Source organism: Phytophthora sojae (assembly GCF_000149755.1).
Source record: "Phytophthora sojae unplaced genomic scaffold PHYSOscaffold_9, whole genome shotgun sequence".
Lineage (NCBI taxonomy): Eukaryota > Oomycota > Peronosporomycetes > Peronosporales > Peronosporaceae > Phytophthora > Phytophthora sojae.
In genome coordinates this window covers 557,555-574,953 of record NW_009258123.1, presented here as the reverse complement: position 1 = coordinate 574,953, position 17,399 = coordinate 557,555, and the positions used below count along the sequence as shown (strand labels likewise).

The following is a 17,399-nucleotide window of genomic DNA, read 5'->3' as shown; positions in this document are numbered from 1 at the left end:
TCGACAGTGTCAACCCGAATAGCGACACACTCTTGGCCAATAGCAGGGCCCAGCGTCTCCCCTTAACGTCAGCGATGCGTCCAAACAGCGGCGCGCCAAGGACGGCCCCCAAGAACAGGCCGCCGCCAAAGGGTCTCAAGACGTGGATGGCCAGCCGGATACTTTTAAAGGAGCTCTTCGAGATGCTGACGACCATACTTCGCCGCGTGCACGTGTAGAGCACGAACTCGGCCGCATTGAGGGCCCAGCTGAAGCTTGTGAGGAGCAACAGTCGAACGAAGAACCAGGAGGACCGGGCCTCGAGTGAGTCGAGACGGCGGCGGACGCTGTTCATGGTGGCGAAGATAAGATAAGATGTCCGGATATGATTTTTGGGACTTTGCGATGCCATAGTGTACCGCTTTAATGGTACAAACGACAAAACCAGGAAGAAATAAAAATAAATTACGTAAGTCTCCTTCACAACAATCCTCATAAATTACGTAAATCGTCTCCTTCATGCCAATTATTAATAGTCACGGTGTCCACTGTTCGGCGAGACTTCTTGTTCCGGTTCGTGACTGGGTAAGCTTACCCAAGGACGAAAACCTCAAATTGAAAGGCTTACCCATAAGCCTTTCAATTTGAGGTTTTCGTCCTTGTTCTTGCATTCGCCAGTCATGAAGAACGCTCCCTCTTCCTCCTCTTCATCTTCTTCTTTCTCGTCTTCGTGACTGTCGCCCGATTCGAGATCGATATCCGAGTCGTCCGCCTTCGTAACTCTGTACTCGTTGCTATATCCAACACTCGACGGGTTGGAGCCGAACGGCACCACAATACCCAGCACTGTAGCAGCCAGCAGCCCCGCGAACACCCAAGTGATAGCCGACACCGACATGAGCCACACGTCGAACATGTGAGGGTAGAGCAAAGCTCCTCCAGCAGCTCCGAGGCGACTGAAGCCAAACGCGTACGACACGCCACGAGCACGCACAGCGGTCGGGTAGTTCTCGGGGGTGTAGGCGAGCACGCAGCTCCACGTCCCCGCCAGCAGTGCCGAAACGGAGCAAGTCCCCACAATCACCACGAACTCGTACCAAGGTGCGTAGCTCAGCAGAACTGACACTACCGACGTCAGCGTCGCACAACAAGCGAGCGATTGCTTGCGTCCGCGGGTTTCCAGCATCCACGAAGCGATAACACAGCTGACAACTTGGGATCCGTGCAGCAGCGCAATGGTGCTCCAGCTTGCGTACATATTGAACCCTGACATGCTGATAAGCGTAGGGACGTACACCCCCAGCGCATACGAGGAAGCAGCTAGCACCGTCCACAGTGTCCAAAGCACCAGCGTGTGCACAGGTCTGTCGAATGCTGAAGCTTTCACTCCCGCAGCTGAAGGTACGGACTCAACCGCTACCGGTGTCGGGGCTTCCTGCACTTTGAGGTTGTCGTAGCGCGGCCGCGCTCCATGTGCTCGCTCAATCTTCGCCACAACCAGAATAGCTTCATCCAGTCGTCCAACACTCGCTAACCACCGCGGAGATTCCGGGATACCGAAGCGCAACACTCCAGTGTACAAGACACAGCCGCAGATGGCCAAGTACGTGACTCTCCATCCGAGCTGCGGTGCCAATCCAAAGGCCAGGGCCACGCCCACAACACCTCCAACGCCTGTAAAGGCTTCAAGCAGCGCCACCATGCGGCCTCGCATGGGTCTTGGGGAGAGCTCCTGCACCAGCACAGTCGCTGCTGGTAGTTCTCCGCCCAATCCGACCCCCGCAACGATTCTTGCAATGATCACGTGGTAGTCCTTCTTCGCTACAGCAGACAGCGCCAGACCCAGCAGCGATAGCGTCATGGCGAACAACAGAGCCGAACGTCGGCCTCGAGCGTCGGCCAGGAGGCCAAACAGCGGTCCGCCGACTGCCGCTCCAAGGAACACACCGACTCCGAGAGCTTCCAGCGCGTAGGTCCCCATGCCGACATGGTGGACCACCAGCCGTCGCGTGAAGGCGAAGAGCACGAGCTCCGCAGCGTGAACAGCCCAGCTGACACCCGTTAGCAGCAGTAGCCGAACGTAGAACCATGAGAGACGAGCATCCAAGGCATCCAGCCGTTGATTGACAGTCTCCGATGCCGTTGGAAACACACGAAATACATTCGGAGTAGGAGGAACTCGAGGCGTCTCGACTGCAGGGCTCGTTGTCATTGCGGAGAGGATCCAAAGTAGCAATGGCAGTTGATTCGGTGGAGCGTGCGTGTTGGGGTAGTCGCAACGTCTCTTCTCGGTCCGTTGGACAGTTCTTCACTTTCTATCGGATGTGTGTTGAGCTCTGTTGCTCAAAATGAAGCGGTAGCTTGCAGGATTTTGATCGACTGACACGGTAGAGAACTCCAAGCGAATCTTGGGATGCAAATCAGATCGCCGCCGGCCACAGCCGCAGTGATGAGTTCCTTGTGCTTCAACTGAACACGCGCGTGCGGTAATGCTGCTCGATTACCCGGAGGAATTGTAACAGTACTTGCTCATGCGATGCAATTGTCCTAGATGTACATGTACAGATGAAGGATCGACGAATTTCGGCGTGTCTCGCCTGAATCGAGCTGCTACATGGTACGGATTTGGTAGACCCAGCGAGCACAATCGGCAAGTATTAATAAACATACCGATCCCAAGAGCGTCGGAGTTAATCCTAGCTGTCGATTAAAACGACGGTGAAGGTTAGCTCGCCAAGCAAGCCATCTCCATTGAAGCAGCTTCCGGAAAGCTCCTGGTAGATGTAAGTACTCAGGTCCAACTCACACACAGATACCCCGTAAGCTTTTCGATTATGCGGTACTGAGCATAGCTTTTGTGTCCTACGATAACGTCGGTCGCGAAGCGTTAGCTGTACTCAACATTGCTCCATCGTATTTTCCCATTACATTGTATTATGCAGGTCGAAATACCAAGTAATCTCGCTATGGGACACTGTAGTGCCCTCGAGCTTCAGTGAAGCGTGAAGCTGCTCCACACAGCAGACGGAAACTCGTTCGTGTCCAACACCATCCTCGAATTCCACTCGAGTCCAGGCGGTACAGTTGTTGCAACCGACTGTATGCTGCCCGTCCCTGTCCCTCACCTCAGTCCCTCACGGCAGATTCACTCAAAAGGTCAAAGGTCATTCCCAAAGTTGCACGCTGCTTGATCCATCATGAGGTTTTCTTCACTCGCAACGCTATCAACTATCGCCGCGCTCTCCGCGTCGGTCGCAGCCCAGCGCGCTCCGATCGTGGCTCGCAATAGCTCGGACGGCTCCTCGCTCGTGTTCAAGATCCTCCAATTGACAGACTTGCACATATCCGGCATCCCGACCGTTGGCTGCGGCACTAGCGTACCGACGGGCATGTCGAGCGAGAACTGCTCCGAGGCGCTCACGTACCAATTCGTGGAGCAGTTGCTGGACGTGGAGGAGCCCGACTTCATTGCGTTCACGGGCGACAACGTGCAGGTGTACGGCCCCAGCTCGCAGCAACGGGCTATCGACGCCGTGACCAAAGCCGCCGAGGAGCGCGGTATCCCGTACGGGATGGTGTTCGGCAACCATGACCAGGAGGGCGAGTTCCCGAGGGAGAAGATCGTCGAGATGGTCTCGGAGAAGAACCACTCGTACACTGTGAGCGGTCCCGAGACAGTGGACGGTGTCGGCAACTACATGCTCAACGTGACGGCGCCGCTTGACGGGGCGTGGGGGGACACTGGGGACAGCGTCTTCCGGATGTACTTCCTGGACTCGGGTGCCGACGCGTTGACGGACAAGTACCCGTACGTGTTTTCCCAGTACGACTGGATCAAGCAGAGCCAGATCGACTACTACCGACAGCTATCGGAGACCGGACGCGCGGAGCGACACAGCACGTCGGACTCGGTGCTGCCTGCAGTCATGTTCTTCCACATCCCCCTGGTGGAGTTCGCGTACTCGGACGACGGCTGTAACGGAGAGAAGAACGAGTGGGTGCACGACCAAGGCATGAATCTGCGCCTCCTCTCGACTTTGACGGAGATGAACGAGGTCAAGGCGGCGTTCGTGGGACACGACCATATCAACGAGTACTGCTGTCTCGTGGACGGCGTGCAGCTCTGCTACGGAGGCGGCACCGGCTTTGGACGCGCGTACGGAGCGTCCGACTTCTCTCGGCGAGCTCGCGTCATCGAGTGGACGGTGGATAGCGATGAGCGACACGAGATTCGCAGTTGGAAGCGGTACTTTGATGACATCGGCGTCAAACGTAGCGAGGAGGTCCTGTATTCAGAACTGTAGCTCTGTTGCGTGCAAGATAATTATCAATCGAGTAGTTTTTCGTAGCGAAGAGCTATTATGGAGCGGTCTTCAAAATGAAACCCACACACGTCTTCTCGTCGTCATGAACACCGTCCGCCGCCGTCTCGACTCTCTAGAGGCCTACCCTTCCTGGTTCATCATCCGTCTCCTGCTCCTCACAGGCTTCAGCTGGTCGCTCAATGCAGCCGAATGTGTGCTCTTCACCTTCGCGCGGAGGAAAATATCGAGAAGCGTTCGTATGACAACGTTCGCGGTGGAAGCTCTGGGTGACGGCCTATTCATTGGGGCGGTTGTCGGCGCGCCGCAGTTTGGACACATTGCTGGCGCTAAAGGTCGACGCTGGGCGCTATTACTCGCGAAAACTCTGTCACTACTCGGGTTGGTACTGTCAGTGATGGCGAGGAAGGACTATGAGCTCATCATTGCTCGGATCCTGGCTGGAATCGGATTTGGAGGAGAACTGCCTGTTGCTACGGTGCTAGTGCACGAATTGACCTCGAAATCAATGCGAGGTCGCATGGTAGCGTTGCTGCACGCGTTCACAGGCGTTGGCGGGGTCGTGGGCGTAGCTCTTGCCTTGAGTTTGGAGCCACGGTTCGGCTGGCGCACCGCGTATGTTGTTCTAAGTTGCAGTAGTTTCGTCGTCGGAGTTTTGTGCTGTCTTCTTCCGGAATCCCCACGATGGCTAGCGAGTTCGGGTCGAGTGACTGAAGCGATGCAAGGAGTTGAGAGGTTGGAGCGCGCTCACGGAACTCGAATGATCGATGATCATGCCATGCTGCGCGATGTTTCGACAGAAGATTTGGAGAGTTCCGTGGAGGTAGTGAAGCCACCAATGCGTGACAGAGCTACGAGAGTGTGGATGGTGTGGGCCGCGATGGAGTTGTCAGGACGCGCGCTAGGCATGTAAGTCCCGGTGCTCATCAGTCTCTGGGGGTTCAATATGTTCTCCAGATGGACCACGATGGTCTTGCTTGGTCTCGCACAAATTGCTGGCTCGGTGCTAGCCTCAATGATGCTGGAGGAGGTTGATCCGAAGAAACTTTTGGCTCGCTGTGCCGCTTCCGCGTCTTTGATAGCGGTGGTCCTGAGCCATTCTCCTTGGAACGGCCCTGTTGTCATCATCGGGGTGTGCATGGTATCAGCTTTACTCGCTGCTGGCTGGAGCTGCGCGCTCGTATACGCACCTAGCAACTTCTCGACGGAGGCTCGCGGCCGAGGCGTGGGCTATGCGTTCGGCTTCAGTCGTTTGAGCGCCGTCATCGGTGCTTGGCTGTACCCGCGCATGTTTAACATTTGGAGGGTATCAGTGCCTGCAATAGCGTGGATGTTCGCCGCGCTGCTTGTGGCGATTGTGCTTTGGGCTGTCCTACCATTTTGGAACGGTATGCTGCAATTTAAAGAAGGCGCTGTACTGCGCGACGACAGAACTACTGGGAGCAAGGTCAAGCTAGATGACAGTGAAAGCTCAGTGCTACTGGTTCGCAGTCATAATAAGAAGGAAGAATAGGCCCGTTGACAGCCATCCTGCCTCACGTTTGTTTGCACGCATCGACACAACATTATACATTTCCACATCATACACTGTAGTTTTCCTTCACGCGAGCTGACCATCCCAGCGCCCAAACCCAAAGCTGCAAGCCCCCCCCCGTAATACACACTGCCCATGTATTACGGGGACCATGTCCAGATTTGCGGTGCCGCTAGGATGCGAAATGTGTCACACCGTGTTGATGAAGGTCGGGATTACCCTGTCCAGTACCACACATCATAGCGTGTCCAGTGGACAGTCTTGACAGTCCATCCAAAGTATCAAAAACCGTTGCCCAACTGCATCCCAGTTCTCAATTGAGCTCGAGAGGTCAACAACTACAGTACTGCAGCATCATGCGGTACCAAGCTGTCGAGTCCCCAAACACGCTTCAAGACCCAATTAATGCTTCACCCCGCAAGCCTCCGCACTCGACTCTGAGTGTTGACGCTCGTCTGGACGCTCTCGCGCCTCGGCTTTCAAGGTTTTACGTGCAACTGCTAGTGCTCACGGGCGTGAGCTGGGCCGTCCTAGCGGCCGAGCTGGTGCTGCTCGTATTCACGCGGGTGCTTGTCGCCAACGACCTCGGCATGGGGACACCCGTGCTCGAAATCTTCGGAGCCAGCATCTTCATGGGGGCCATGGCCGGAGGACCCATTTTCGGCCACGTTGCGGACAGATTTGGGCGGCGAACGGCGTTGCTGATCGCGATGGTGTTCTCGCTGGGAGGCCTCGCTGTCCTGGCGCGGGCCAACGTGCAATATATGCTGATCATCGGCCGAGTGATTGTTGGCATTGGCCTGGGTGGGCAGCTCTCGTCGACGCTTGTTCTGGTTCAAGAACTCTCTCCTCGTTCCATGCAAAACCGCGTATTGTCACTTCTTGACGCCTTCACGGGTGCTGGAGGCTTGGTTGGTGTGGCCCTGGCCTACGCTGTCGCTCCTTGGCTTGGATGGCGCACAACCTACCTTGTTGTGTGCGGAATCGTCGTTTACACCGTTGTGTTGCGCTTCACAGTCCCGGAATCCCCGCGATGGCTCGCCAGTGTCGGTCGAACGGAGGAAGCCCACGGAATTATCGACAAGATCGAGCGCTGTCACCACGTCCAGCCTCCAAGCGATGAAGTTCAAAAGGAAGTGCTGGATTTCACGTCCATTCTCGAGTCTCCGTCTTCTTCTTCTGCTGCTGCTGCGAAGCCGTCTTCGTTGATCAAGCGGGTGCTCCCCACCGCTGTGCTCTGGGTGTTGTGGATTGCAGTCACGTTGTCGGCGTCCGCGCTGGGGATCTACGTACCGACGCTCATCAGTCTCAACGGCTACAACTTGTTTGGAAGCTGGATCACGGTGGCTGTGCTGAGCGTCGCCCAAATACTCGGCTCGCTTGCAGCCGCGTTTGTGCTGGGCTCGCGTGAACCTCGACACGCGCTTGCCGGCTTTGCAGTACTTGCTGCGAGTGTCTCCGTATTGCTAAGCTACGTGTCGTGGTCACGTGGACTAGTCATCACTGGCTCCTTCTTGGCAACCGCGCTGCTGAGTGGGTGCTGGAGCTGCGTTTTCGCGTACACTCCGAGGCACTACAAGACAGCCCGTCGAGGACGCGGCGTAGGCTACGCTGTCGGAGTGAGCCGCTTGGCTATAGTCGGGGGAAGCTACCTGTATCCGCACATGTTCAACGTGTGGATCCTGTCAGTGCCTGCACTTTGTTGGATCTTCGGCAGCTTGTTGACGGTGGTCTCGGTAGGCATCGTACCCCGCTTCGGATATCAATCAGTAAGCCAAGAGGATGGCTCAGACTCAAGTGGCTGAGTATCATCTGAAGCCGAGTTGGAGCCTGGTGCAAAATCTGAAGGCAACGATGAATGCTCGAATGTGACCGACTCAGGCGACTCGAAGGCAGTGGATGGGACCATTTCGGTCAGTGTCAGATAGTGAATGAGTCACAATGTAAGCTATAAATCTGCAATCACAGCCGTTAAGCCGCCGGGCAGCTCCATCCCCCAGGGCTACAAGTGGCTCTACCACGTGTCGCCGCAGAAGTACTCGCTGGCGCTGGTCTCGGCCATCGCGTTCGGCGACTGCCCGAGCGACGGCGACGGGTCCGAGATCGGGTGCCAGGTCATGACGGGGGTGCCGCCCTCGCTGCCCGAGAACCTGACGGTCAAGGACTACCTGGAGGACGTCTTCCTCATGAAGCACAGCGAGATCTGGAAGAACTTCGCCTTCGTCTTGGGCTTCATCGTGGTCACGCGCCTGCTCGCGCTGGTCGCCCTGCGCTTCGTCAACCACCAGAAGAAGTAGCCGAGACCTCAGCTCTGCTCTGTGTACATACATATCCCTGAATAAAACGCCATTGCTCTTGCACATGAACGCGCTCGTCATCACATCACATCACGGCTTCGGCGGCGGAAGCGCTGCTGCTGCGATCAGCTCCGAGCGGCAGCACTCCGGGTTAAGTTCTCAGCTCGCCAGTCTTCAAATAGAGACTGGCTCGGAAAGATTTAAAACCCGGGGTGATTTGGTGCTTCAGCCAAAAAGACCCAGAGGATAAATTGAAATGATCGGACAAACATCTTTGACAGGGGGTTGCTTCGCACGACACAACTTGAGCCCAGGACAGAACTGCAAACTGACTGCCGACAGAAGACGGCCGATGCTGCCCTGCTGCCGGTGCAGCCGCCAACGCTGCTGTAGCTGCTCTCAGTAATGTCACCGATGATTCTGCCAGTGTTGTTGCTGAGACAGCTTCTCCACGGAGGAGATGCAGCCAGGTGAGTACTACGACGAGTTCACTCTAGATAAAAAAATCTTCCAGCTAAGAGAATTTGGTGACCGAGTATGCGTGTTCCAGCGCTAAGAGATAAAGACGGAATGTAGTGTAGGATATATTTCAAGTTTTGTGTAAGTACGGTGTCTACTTGCTGTCCAGCGGCCGCGGACACTTACCGCTTCTGGTGGTTCACGAAGCGCATGGCCAGGAGCGTCAGCACGCGGAAGAAGGCCACGAAGGCCAGCACGATGGCGCAGTTCTGCCAGACCTCGCTGTGCTTCATCAGGAACACGTCCTCCAGGTACTCCTTCACCGTCAGGTTCGCCGGCAGCGAGGGCGGCACGTTCGTCATGTGCTTGCAGCCGACGTCGCTGCCGTCGCCGCCGCTGGGGCAGTCGCCGAACACGACGGTCGACATGGCCGCGAGCGTGTACTTCTGCGGCGTGATGTGGTACAGCCACTTGTAGCCCGTCGGCAGGTCTCCGGCCGGAGGACTGAAGCCCATGAAGAGCAGGAAGATGAGCGACATGAGCATGCCCAGGATCTGCGCCACCTCGACGTTCGGCAGCAGGAAGACCAGGAACTCGCCGATGTACGCCTGCAGCAGCACGTGCAGCGACACGGTCAGCCAGACCGTGAGGAACGACCCGAAGCCCGTGAAGCCCACCATGGGGTAGAAGATCGCCATGAACAGCAGCGTCGCGCCGAAGGTGTACGGGATCTCGGCCACGCTCGAGCCCACGAAGTACCAGAGCGCATTGTAGCTCTGCCCAGCGCGCTCGCGGTAGAACACGGCTCGCTCCTGCGACGCGATGGGGAGAGCGCTGTTGAACGAGCCGATGCCGAGGAACCCGACAGCCAAGTACAGCATGCCCATGCCCGAGTTGATGCCCGAGTACGACGAGTACTCGGCGCCGACGTACGTGATGCCGAAGAGAAGCCCCAGCACCAACGACACGAAGAAGCGCGTCAGGTTGAACGACGCCGTACGCCAGTACATGTTGAAGAAGCGCTGCATCAAGAACTTCATCTGGGTCAGCTCCGTCGCGGCACGCTTGTCGCTGTACTCCAGTGCTGGAAGCGACGGCGACGGCCGAGACACACCCTCGCGGTCCAAGTTTGACTGCAGGAACTGGAAGTGCTTGCTCTGCTGGAAGATCTGGACGAAGTCCGTCTTGTCGCCGTTGCTGTTGCCCACGCCGGCGCCGATCACCTCCAGCATCCACGTCGCCGGGTTGTAGTTGTCCTCGAGCTTGGCCACGCCGTCGATGGACTCGAAGTACGCGATCATCTCGCTCGCGTTCTTGCCCAGCTCGCCGGCGAACACCGTCTCGCCGCCGCGTTTGAGCAGCAGCAGGCTGTCGAACACGCTGAACACCTCCGAGGACGGCTGGTGGATCGTGCACACGACGGTGCGGCCCGTGTTGGCCACCTTGCGCACGCCGTCCATGATGAGCTTGGCACTGCGCGCGTCCAGGCCGCTCGTGGGCTCGTCCAGGAACAGCACGCTGGGCTGCGCCGCCAGCTCCACGCCGATGGTCAGGCGCTTCATCTGCTCCACGGAGCTGCCGCGGATGATCTGGTCGGCGATCGGGTGCAGGTCCAGCAGGTCCAGGCACTCGTTCACCGAGTCGTACTTGTAGCTGTCGGGCACGTCGGCGCCCTGGCGCAGGAACGCGCTGAACGTGAGCGCCTCGCGGATCGTCGACGACTCCGAGTGGATGTCCATCTGCTCGCAGTAGCCCGTGGACCGGCGGATGGCCAGGTCGGTGGCCGGGTGGCCGTTGAGCAGGATCTGGCCGCGGATCTTGCCTCCCGTCTTGCGGCCGGCGATGACGTCCATGAGCGTGGTCTTGCCTGCGCCCGAGGACCCCATGAGCGCCGTGATGGTGCCGGGCAGCGCGTATCCGCTGATGCCCTTGAGCAGGTCGATGGTGTCCTTGGGGTTGGCCGGGTCCGGCACGGAGTACCACAGGTCCTTGAAGGCGACGGTGACCGGGATGAAGTGCTTCTCGCTGTCGGCGGCAACGTTCAGTACAGCCTCGGGCTCGGTCGACGAGCCACGAGGGGTGGCCATCAAGCCGTAGCTATCGGACGCATCGCCCTTGTTCTCCGAGTCCAGCGTCACGTTTTCGGGGCTCTCGTAGCGGTGGAACTCCAGCGCGATGTACGAGAGGAACATGAAGAAGACGTACGCGGCAGCCATGAACACGATGCCGTACCAGAGCCAGAACTTCTCGGTCGGCACCTCGAACATGGTGAGCGAATAGTCTCCGACCGTCTGGTTGAAGCTCTCGCAGAAGTCGACGTCGCCGTAGACGCACGTGTCGAAGCTCGAGTCGCTGTACTGGTTCACAGCCAGAGCGCGCACGCCCCAAGCGACCGGGTTCAGCCAGTACAACCAAATCAGGTAGTCCGGAATCTGGTCCTTGGTGATCACGAAGCCCCCGAACAAGATGAAGAAGAGGATCGAGACGCTGGAGATCGGGTTGGCCACGTTGAAATTCGGCGACGCCGACGCCAGGAAGAAGAAAAACGCCGTGAACGCGAGGTTCGTGACGCACAGCATGACGAGGAACAGCAGGAACGCCCCGATGGTGTCCACGAAGCCGCACATCCAGTAGACCACGGAGCCGAACACCACGGTCTCCAAGATAATCGGAGGTAGCTGACTGGCCGAGTTCGAGAGCACGTAGGACGACGTCCGAAAGAAGTTGGCCCCGCGCTGCTTGTAGAACACCTCGCGCGCAGCCATGATCGTCGGGATCTCCGCGGAGTGGCCCAGCGACAAGCACAGAACCGACGCGAAAATGACGCCCATGACCAGCTGCGAGTTCGTCGGGTTGAACTGGTAGAAGACGCTCGCGTACAGCAGGCCCATGATGGTGTTCATGAACAAGCGCCCCATGAGCGCTGCCGAGTCGCGCATTGTCACCCTCATCTGTCGCTTCACGAGCAACGCGGTGCTGTCCCAGAAGTTCAGGTGGAACTCGGGCTGGGTGTCCATGTGCGTCTCCTTGTCGAGGACGAGCCCGGGGTACACGGGGTCTTCGAGGTCTGCCAGCACTTGTTGGTAGATGGACGAGCGCTCGAACGCGTTGGCAAAGTCGCTTGAAGTGCACGGGATGGTGCGTCCTTGGGCTTTAACTTCGTACTGCGCCTGCTTGTCCGTGCCGAGATCCAGCAGGAAGTCGGCCACGTCGCGACGCGGAGGACACTTGAAGCCGAGACTCTCGAAGTAGCCCAGCGCCTCGGCGCGAGGACCATGGTACATGACGTGGCCCTCGTTCAGGATGACGACGTCGTCGAAGAGCTCGAAGACCTCGGGCGACGGCTGCAGCAGCGAGATGACCACCGTCTTGCGGAACTTCTTGGCGATGCTGCGCTGCGTGGTAATGATGTCGAAGGTGGCGGCGCTGTCGAGGCCCGTGCTGATCTCGTCCATCATCATGACGAACTTGTTGCCGAACTCCATCTCGCCCGTGGTCACGCGCTTGCGCTCTCCGCCGGACACGCCGCGCGTCATGGCGTCGCCCACGATGGTGTTCTGGCAGTTGTCGAGTCCGAGCTGCTGGATGACGATGTCCGGGTAGTGCTTGAACATGGCCCTGGCGGCGTCGAGCGCGGCCTTGTTCTCCTCGGGCGTGCCGTTGGTGAAGTGCTGCTCGTCCCGCTTCGACAGGCCGCCTCCGGTGCAGGCGTGCGCGAACTCGAGCGTCTCCTTGACGGTGAGCAGCGAGTAGTGCCGGTCGCGCTGCGTCACGTACGACACGAACTGGGGCAAGTGCTTCTGCATGTCGGTGGCGGGCGTGCCGTTGTAGGTCACCTGGCCCTCCATCGTGACGTTCTTGTCGTTGGGGAAGCGGCTGCTGAGCAGCTTCATGAACGAGGACTTGCCCGATCCCGGCTGGCCCAGCACGAGCGTGATAGTGCCGGGCTTAAAGACGCCGCTGACGTTCTTGAGCACCTGCTTCTTGACGACGTGTTTGCTGGAGCGCATCTCGCGGAAACCTGTCTTCATGACGTTGATCAGCGTGGGGAGCTCGACCTTGACGTCGGTCTCGTCCTTGACGATGATGTCGGCGGAGATGGAGACGTCCTTGAAGCGCACCTCCATCTGCGGGAGGCTCTTGCCGAGCGCCTTCTCCATGCGGGAGGCGACGTGGTCGTGCAGCGCCTGCGGTCCCTGCGCCATGAGCGTCTTGCCGTTGTCGTACTCGATGGTGGCGCGCATGGGCGCGTCCGAGTCCTGCATGTCTGCGAGTCTGATATCCTGTCGCGCTCGCTTGGCTTCGGAGCTGAGCTGGTGTCGCTAGTAGGACTCAAATTGCAAAGTGGTGTACAGATGTGCACCGATCGATTGGGTGGGGGATCGCTGTGAAACGAGCGCGACGTCGCAACCGGTGGAGCCTGGGTGATCGCTGGAACTTGCCCATACCAAGCATTTTGTTTACGACTGTGGCACGTGACCAATCAGAGGGCCGCTTTAGATTATGGGACGGGAATCAACGACCAACACTCCGGTCATGTTGATTCCCAGTCCGCCAGTCGCGGACATAAGGCGGCCCCAGTAGTGGTGGTGGTGGTGTGTGCCGTGTGTTGTGTGCAATGCATTGGCGCCCAAACGGGGCCATCAATAAGGCAAACAGCAGCATCGAAGTGAGCCGGATCGCTCTTCGTCGGAGGCCAGAACGGAATCACCAAAATGGCGGCGAGTACAGTATTAGGTCGTCCGAGTTCCTTGCGGGCAGTGACTGTATGTTGGAGCTCGTCTCGTGTCGCGGTGCCTCTTCTCGGGTCTGCTGGACAATAATCTTGTCCATCGTGTCAAGACAAATAAATAAACTCGCTCCTTGTGTTATGGTGCGCGGATTTCGTCGTTCTCGTTTCGCTACATGTAGTGCACGGAGTTGTCGTAGTCCTCCTGCTTGATAGAACGCAGCAACACTGCTATCGTGAGTGTGCTGCCTTGATGCACGACTCGATTTCTCTGGAGCCACAATACCGTCAAATTCGAGCCCCACCCCGGTTGGAACGAGCTATTCGCACTCTCATCCGAATGTACTGTATTATTGGGGGCAAGTGCATTTGTGAGAACGTGAGCTTGAGCAATGCAGAACTGCAAGTAACTTCAACTCAAATACTTTCGTACGACTGCGTGTGTGTTCCTCAGGCGGGACCTTCACTTCAGCGGATTTGAGATACGGTACGTTTTGGCGGATTACACAATCCGCTGTTGTGTTTTGAGAGGCACAAGAGGCACCTTTTTGGCTGTAATCCTCTCGAATTTGCCTTCTCATTGGCGCCGCCAACTTGGCGGGTTGACGAGAAGCACCTGCAAGGCTACATATTTATCGTTGCTGAGGAACCTCAGTAAGTAGTCAAAGTTTCCTGTATCGTTGTAGGCTGTGTTTTAGTTCGACTGTCCCGATGAACAATCCGCAAAATGAAATGCGGATTCATCTATTCGCTAACAGGACGAGGAACACGTCCTCCGGTATCCGCCCGTCAACTTGCACTCTGCGTGAGAATGCATTTATTTAAGTAAATGGACGTGCATATGGCGTAGGGGTGTATCTAATAAGACGTTCAGTTGGTAGTCTTTACCTACGTCAAGGCCTGGGACTCTTGCCAAAATGCTTCGCGCACTTGGATCATTGCCGCACTATAGTACTCACCGTCGCCTTACACCATACTCACAGCGTGTTGTGTCGTGTCTCCACCCTCATTTGTCGGGGGTCTCTCCTCCCCGTTGTACTTACTGAATGGTCTGGCTTTCCCTTCGTTGTCGCAGCAGTGGTGGTCTTGCTTGCTTTGCCCGTGCGTTTGCCCGATGTATGTACTTCCTGTACCTACTGCAAAGTGCCCAACCAACCACGTGAAATCTGAGGTTCCTCAGCAACGATAAATATGTAGCCTTGCAGGTGCTTCTCGTCAACCCGCCAAGTTGGCGGCGCCAATGAGAAGGCAAATTCGAGAGGATTACAGCCAAAAAGGTGCCTCTTGTGCCTCTCAAAACACAACAGCGGATTGTGTAATCCGCCAAAACGTACCGTATCTCAAATCCGCTGAAGTGAAGGTCCCGCCTGAGGAACACACACGCAGTCGTACGAAAGTATTTGAGTTGAAGTTACTTGCAGTTCTGCATTGCTCAAGCTCACGTTCTCACAAATGCACTTGCCCCCAATAATACAGTACATTCGGATGAGAGTGCGAATAGCTCGTTCCAACCGGGGTGGGGCTCGAATTTGACGGTATTGTGGCTCCAGAGAAATCGAGTCGTGCATCAAGGCAGCACACTCACGATAGCAGTGTTGCTGCGTTCTATCAAGCAGGAGGACTACGACAACTCCGTGCACTACATGTAGCGAAACGAGAACGACGAAATCCGCGCACCATAACACAAGGAGCGAGTTTATTTATTTGTCTTGACACGATGGACAAGATTATTGTCCAGCAGACCCGAGAAGAGGCACCGCGACACGAGACGAGCTCCAACATACAGTCACTGCCCGCAAGGAACTCGGACGACCTAATACTGTACTCGCCGCCATTTTGGTGATTCCGTTCTGGCCTCCGACGAAGAGCGATCCGGCTCACTTCGATGCTGCTGTTTGCCTTATTAATGGCCCCGTTTGGGCGCCAATGCATTGCACACAACACACGGCACACACCACCACCACCACTACTGGGGCCGCCTTATGTCCGCGACTGGCGGACTGGGAATCAACATGACCGGAGTGTTGGTCGTTGATTCCCGTCCCATAATCTAAAGCGGCCCTCTGATTGGTCACGTGCCACAGTCGTAAACAAAATGCTTGGTATGGGCAAGTTCCAGCGATCACCCAGGCTCCACCGGTTGCGACGTCGCGCTCGTTTCACAGCGATCCCCCACCCAATCGATCGGTGCACATCTGTACACCACTTTGCAATTTGAGTCCTACTAGCGACACCAGCTCAGCTCCGAAGCCAAGCGAGCGCGACAGGATATCAGACTCGCAGACATGCAGGACTCGGACGCGCCCATGCGCGCCACCATCGAGTACGACAACGGCAAGACGCTCATGGCGCAGGGACCGCAGGCGCTGCACGACCACGTCGCCTCCCGCATGGAGAAGGCGCTCGGCAAGAGCCTCCCGCAGATGGAGGTGCGCTTCAAGGACGTCTCCATCTCCGCCGACATCATCGTCAAGGACGAGACCGACGTCAAGGTCGAGCTCCCCACGCTGATCAACGTCATGAAGACAGGTTTCCGCGAGATGCGCTCCAGCAAACACGTCGTCAAGAAGCAGGTGCTCAAGAACGTCAGCGGCGTCTTTAAGCCCGGCACTATCACGCTCGTGCTGGGCCAGCCGGGATCGGGCAAGTCCTCGTTCATGAAGCTGCTCAGCGGCCGCTTCCCCAACGACAAGAACGTCACGATGGAGGGCCAGGTGACCTACAACGGCACGCCCGCCACCGACATGCAGAAGCACTTGCCCCAGTTCGTGTCGTACGTGACGCAGCGCGACGGGCACTACTCGCTGCTCACCGTCAAGGAGACGCTCGAGTTCGCGCACGCCTGCACCGGAGGCGGCCTGTCGAAGCGGGACGAGCAGCACTTCACCAACGGCACGCCCGAGGAGAACAAGGCCGCGCTCGACGCCGCCAGGGCCATGTTCAAGCACTACCCGGACATCGTCATCCAGCAGCTCGGACTCGACAACTGCCAGAACACCATCGTGGGCGACGCCATGACGCGCGGCGTGTCCGGCGGAGAGCGCAAGCGCGTGACCACGGGCGAGATGGAGTTCGGCAACAAGTTCGTCATGATGATGGACGAGATCAGCACGGGCCTCGACAGCGCCGCCACCTTCGACATCATTACCACGCAGCGCAGCATCGCCAAGAAGTTCCGCAAGACGGTGGTCATCTCGCTGCTGCAGCCGTCGCCCGAGGTCTTCGAGCTCTTCGACGACGTCGTCATCCTGAACGAGGGCCACGTCATGTACCATGGTCCTCGCGCCGAGGCGCTGGGCTACTTCGAGAGTCTCGGCTTCAAGTGTCCTCCGCGTCGCGACGTGGCCGACTTCCTGCTGGATCTCGGCACGGACAAGCAGGCGCAGTACGAAGTTAAAGCCCAAGGACGCACCATCCCGTGCACTTCAAGCGACTTTGCCAACGCGTTCGAGCGCTCGTCCATCTACCAACAAGTGCTGGCAGACCTCGAAGACCCCGTGTACCCCGGGCTCGTCCTCGACAAGGAGACGCACATGAACACCCAGCCCGAGTTCCACCTGAACTTCTGGGACAGCACCGCGTTGCTCGTGAAGCGACAGATGAGGGTGACAATGCGCGACTCGGCAGCGCTCATGGGGCGCTTGTTCATGAACACCATCATGGGCCTGCTGTACGCGAGCGTCTTCTACCAGTTCAACCCGACGAACTCGCAGCTGGTCATGGGCGTCATTTTCGCGTCGGTTCTGTGCTTGTCGCTGGGCCACTCCGCGGAGATCCCGACGATCATGGCTGCGCGCGAGGTGTTCTACAAGCAGCGCGGGGCCAACTTCTTTCGGACGTCGTCCTACGTGCTCTCGAACTCGGCCAGTCAGCTACCTCCGATTATCTTGGAGACCGTGGTGTTCGGCTCCGTGGTCTACTGGATGTGCGGCTTCGTGGACACCATCGGGGCGTTCCTGCTGTTCCTCGTCATGCTGTGCGTCACGAACCTCGCGTTCACGGCGTTTTTCTTCTTCCTGGCGTCGGCGTCGCCGAATTTCAACGTGGCCAACCCGATCTCCAGCGTCTCGATCCTCTTC

The 17,399-nt window shown here is 57.7% G+C and overlaps 8 protein-coding genes across 8 annotated transcripts in view; 6 read left to right on the top strand and 2 right to left on the bottom strand.

Moving 5' to 3' along the window:
* PHYSODRAFT_305053 (hypothetical protein) overlaps nucleotides 1–307 on the top strand; it is a gene marked incomplete at both ends in the record, with an annotated part of 691 nt that extends 384 nt beyond the window's left edge. The window contains one exon of the mRNA XM_009536133.1: nucleotides 47–307. Coding sequence (XP_009534428.1) covers nucleotides 47–307 — 261 coding nt within the window. The remainder of the gene's footprint in view (nucleotides 1–46) is intronic.
* Nucleotides 308–589: 282 nt separating this feature from the next.
* On the bottom strand, nucleotides 590–2,191 carry PHYSODRAFT_523301 (hypothetical protein; the record flags this gene model as incomplete). The annotated part of the gene is made up of 2 exons (XM_009536132.1): nucleotides 590–1,387; nucleotides 1,475–2,191. The coding sequence occupies 2 exons, from the start codon at nucleotides 2,189–2,191 to the stop codon at nucleotides 590–592; spliced, it is 1,515 nt and encodes a 504-aa protein (XP_009534427.1).
* A 985-nt stretch (nucleotides 2,192–3,176) lies between these two features.
* PHYSODRAFT_318243 (hypothetical protein) lies at nucleotides 3,177–4,283 on the top strand (the record flags this gene model as incomplete). Its single annotated transcript, XM_009536131.1, has 1 exon — nucleotides 3,177–4,283. The coding sequence occupies one exon, from the start codon at nucleotides 3,177–3,179 to the stop codon at nucleotides 4,281–4,283; it is 1,107 nt and encodes a 368-aa protein (XP_009534426.1).
* A 103-nt stretch (nucleotides 4,284–4,386) lies between these two features.
* Nucleotides 4,387–5,814, top strand: PHYSODRAFT_338336 (hypothetical protein; the record flags this gene model as incomplete). Its single annotated transcript, XM_009536130.1, has 3 exons — nucleotides 4,387–4,916; nucleotides 4,998–5,210; nucleotides 5,259–5,814. The coding sequence occupies 3 exons, from the start codon at nucleotides 4,387–4,389 to the stop codon at nucleotides 5,812–5,814; spliced, it is 1,299 nt and encodes a 432-aa protein (XP_009534425.1).
* Nucleotides 5,815–6,191: 377 nt separating this feature from the next.
* Nucleotides 6,192–7,640, top strand: PHYSODRAFT_305050 (hypothetical protein; the record flags this gene model as incomplete). The annotated part of the gene is made up of 1 exon (XM_009536129.1): nucleotides 6,192–7,640. The coding sequence occupies one exon, from the start codon at nucleotides 6,192–6,194 to the stop codon at nucleotides 7,638–7,640; it is 1,449 nt and encodes a 482-aa protein (XP_009534424.1).
* A 126-nt stretch (nucleotides 7,641–7,766) lies between these two features.
* Nucleotides 7,767–8,132, top strand: PHYSODRAFT_523314 (hypothetical protein; the record flags this gene model as incomplete). The annotated part of the gene is made up of 1 exon (XM_009536128.1): nucleotides 7,767–8,132. The coding sequence occupies one exon, from the start codon at nucleotides 7,767–7,769 to the stop codon at nucleotides 8,130–8,132; it is 366 nt and encodes a 121-aa protein (XP_009534423.1).
* A 641-nt stretch (nucleotides 8,133–8,773) lies between these two features.
* On the bottom strand, nucleotides 8,774–12,856 carry PHYSODRAFT_522675 (hypothetical protein; the record flags this gene model as incomplete). The annotated part of the gene is made up of 1 exon (XM_009536127.1): nucleotides 8,774–12,856. One exon carries the CDS (start codon nucleotides 12,854–12,856, stop codon nucleotides 8,774–8,776), a length of 4,083 nt encoding a protein of 1,360 aa, XP_009534422.1.
* Nucleotides 12,857–15,605: 2,749 nt separating this feature from the next.
* Nucleotides 15,606–17,384, top strand: PHYSODRAFT_338333 (hypothetical protein; the record flags this gene model as incomplete). Its single annotated transcript, XM_009536126.1, has 1 exon — nucleotides 15,606–17,384. A coding segment is annotated over one exon (1,779 nt), but the record flags the coding sequence as incomplete, so codon positions are not given.
* Nucleotides 17,385–17,399: the final 15 nt, after the last annotated feature.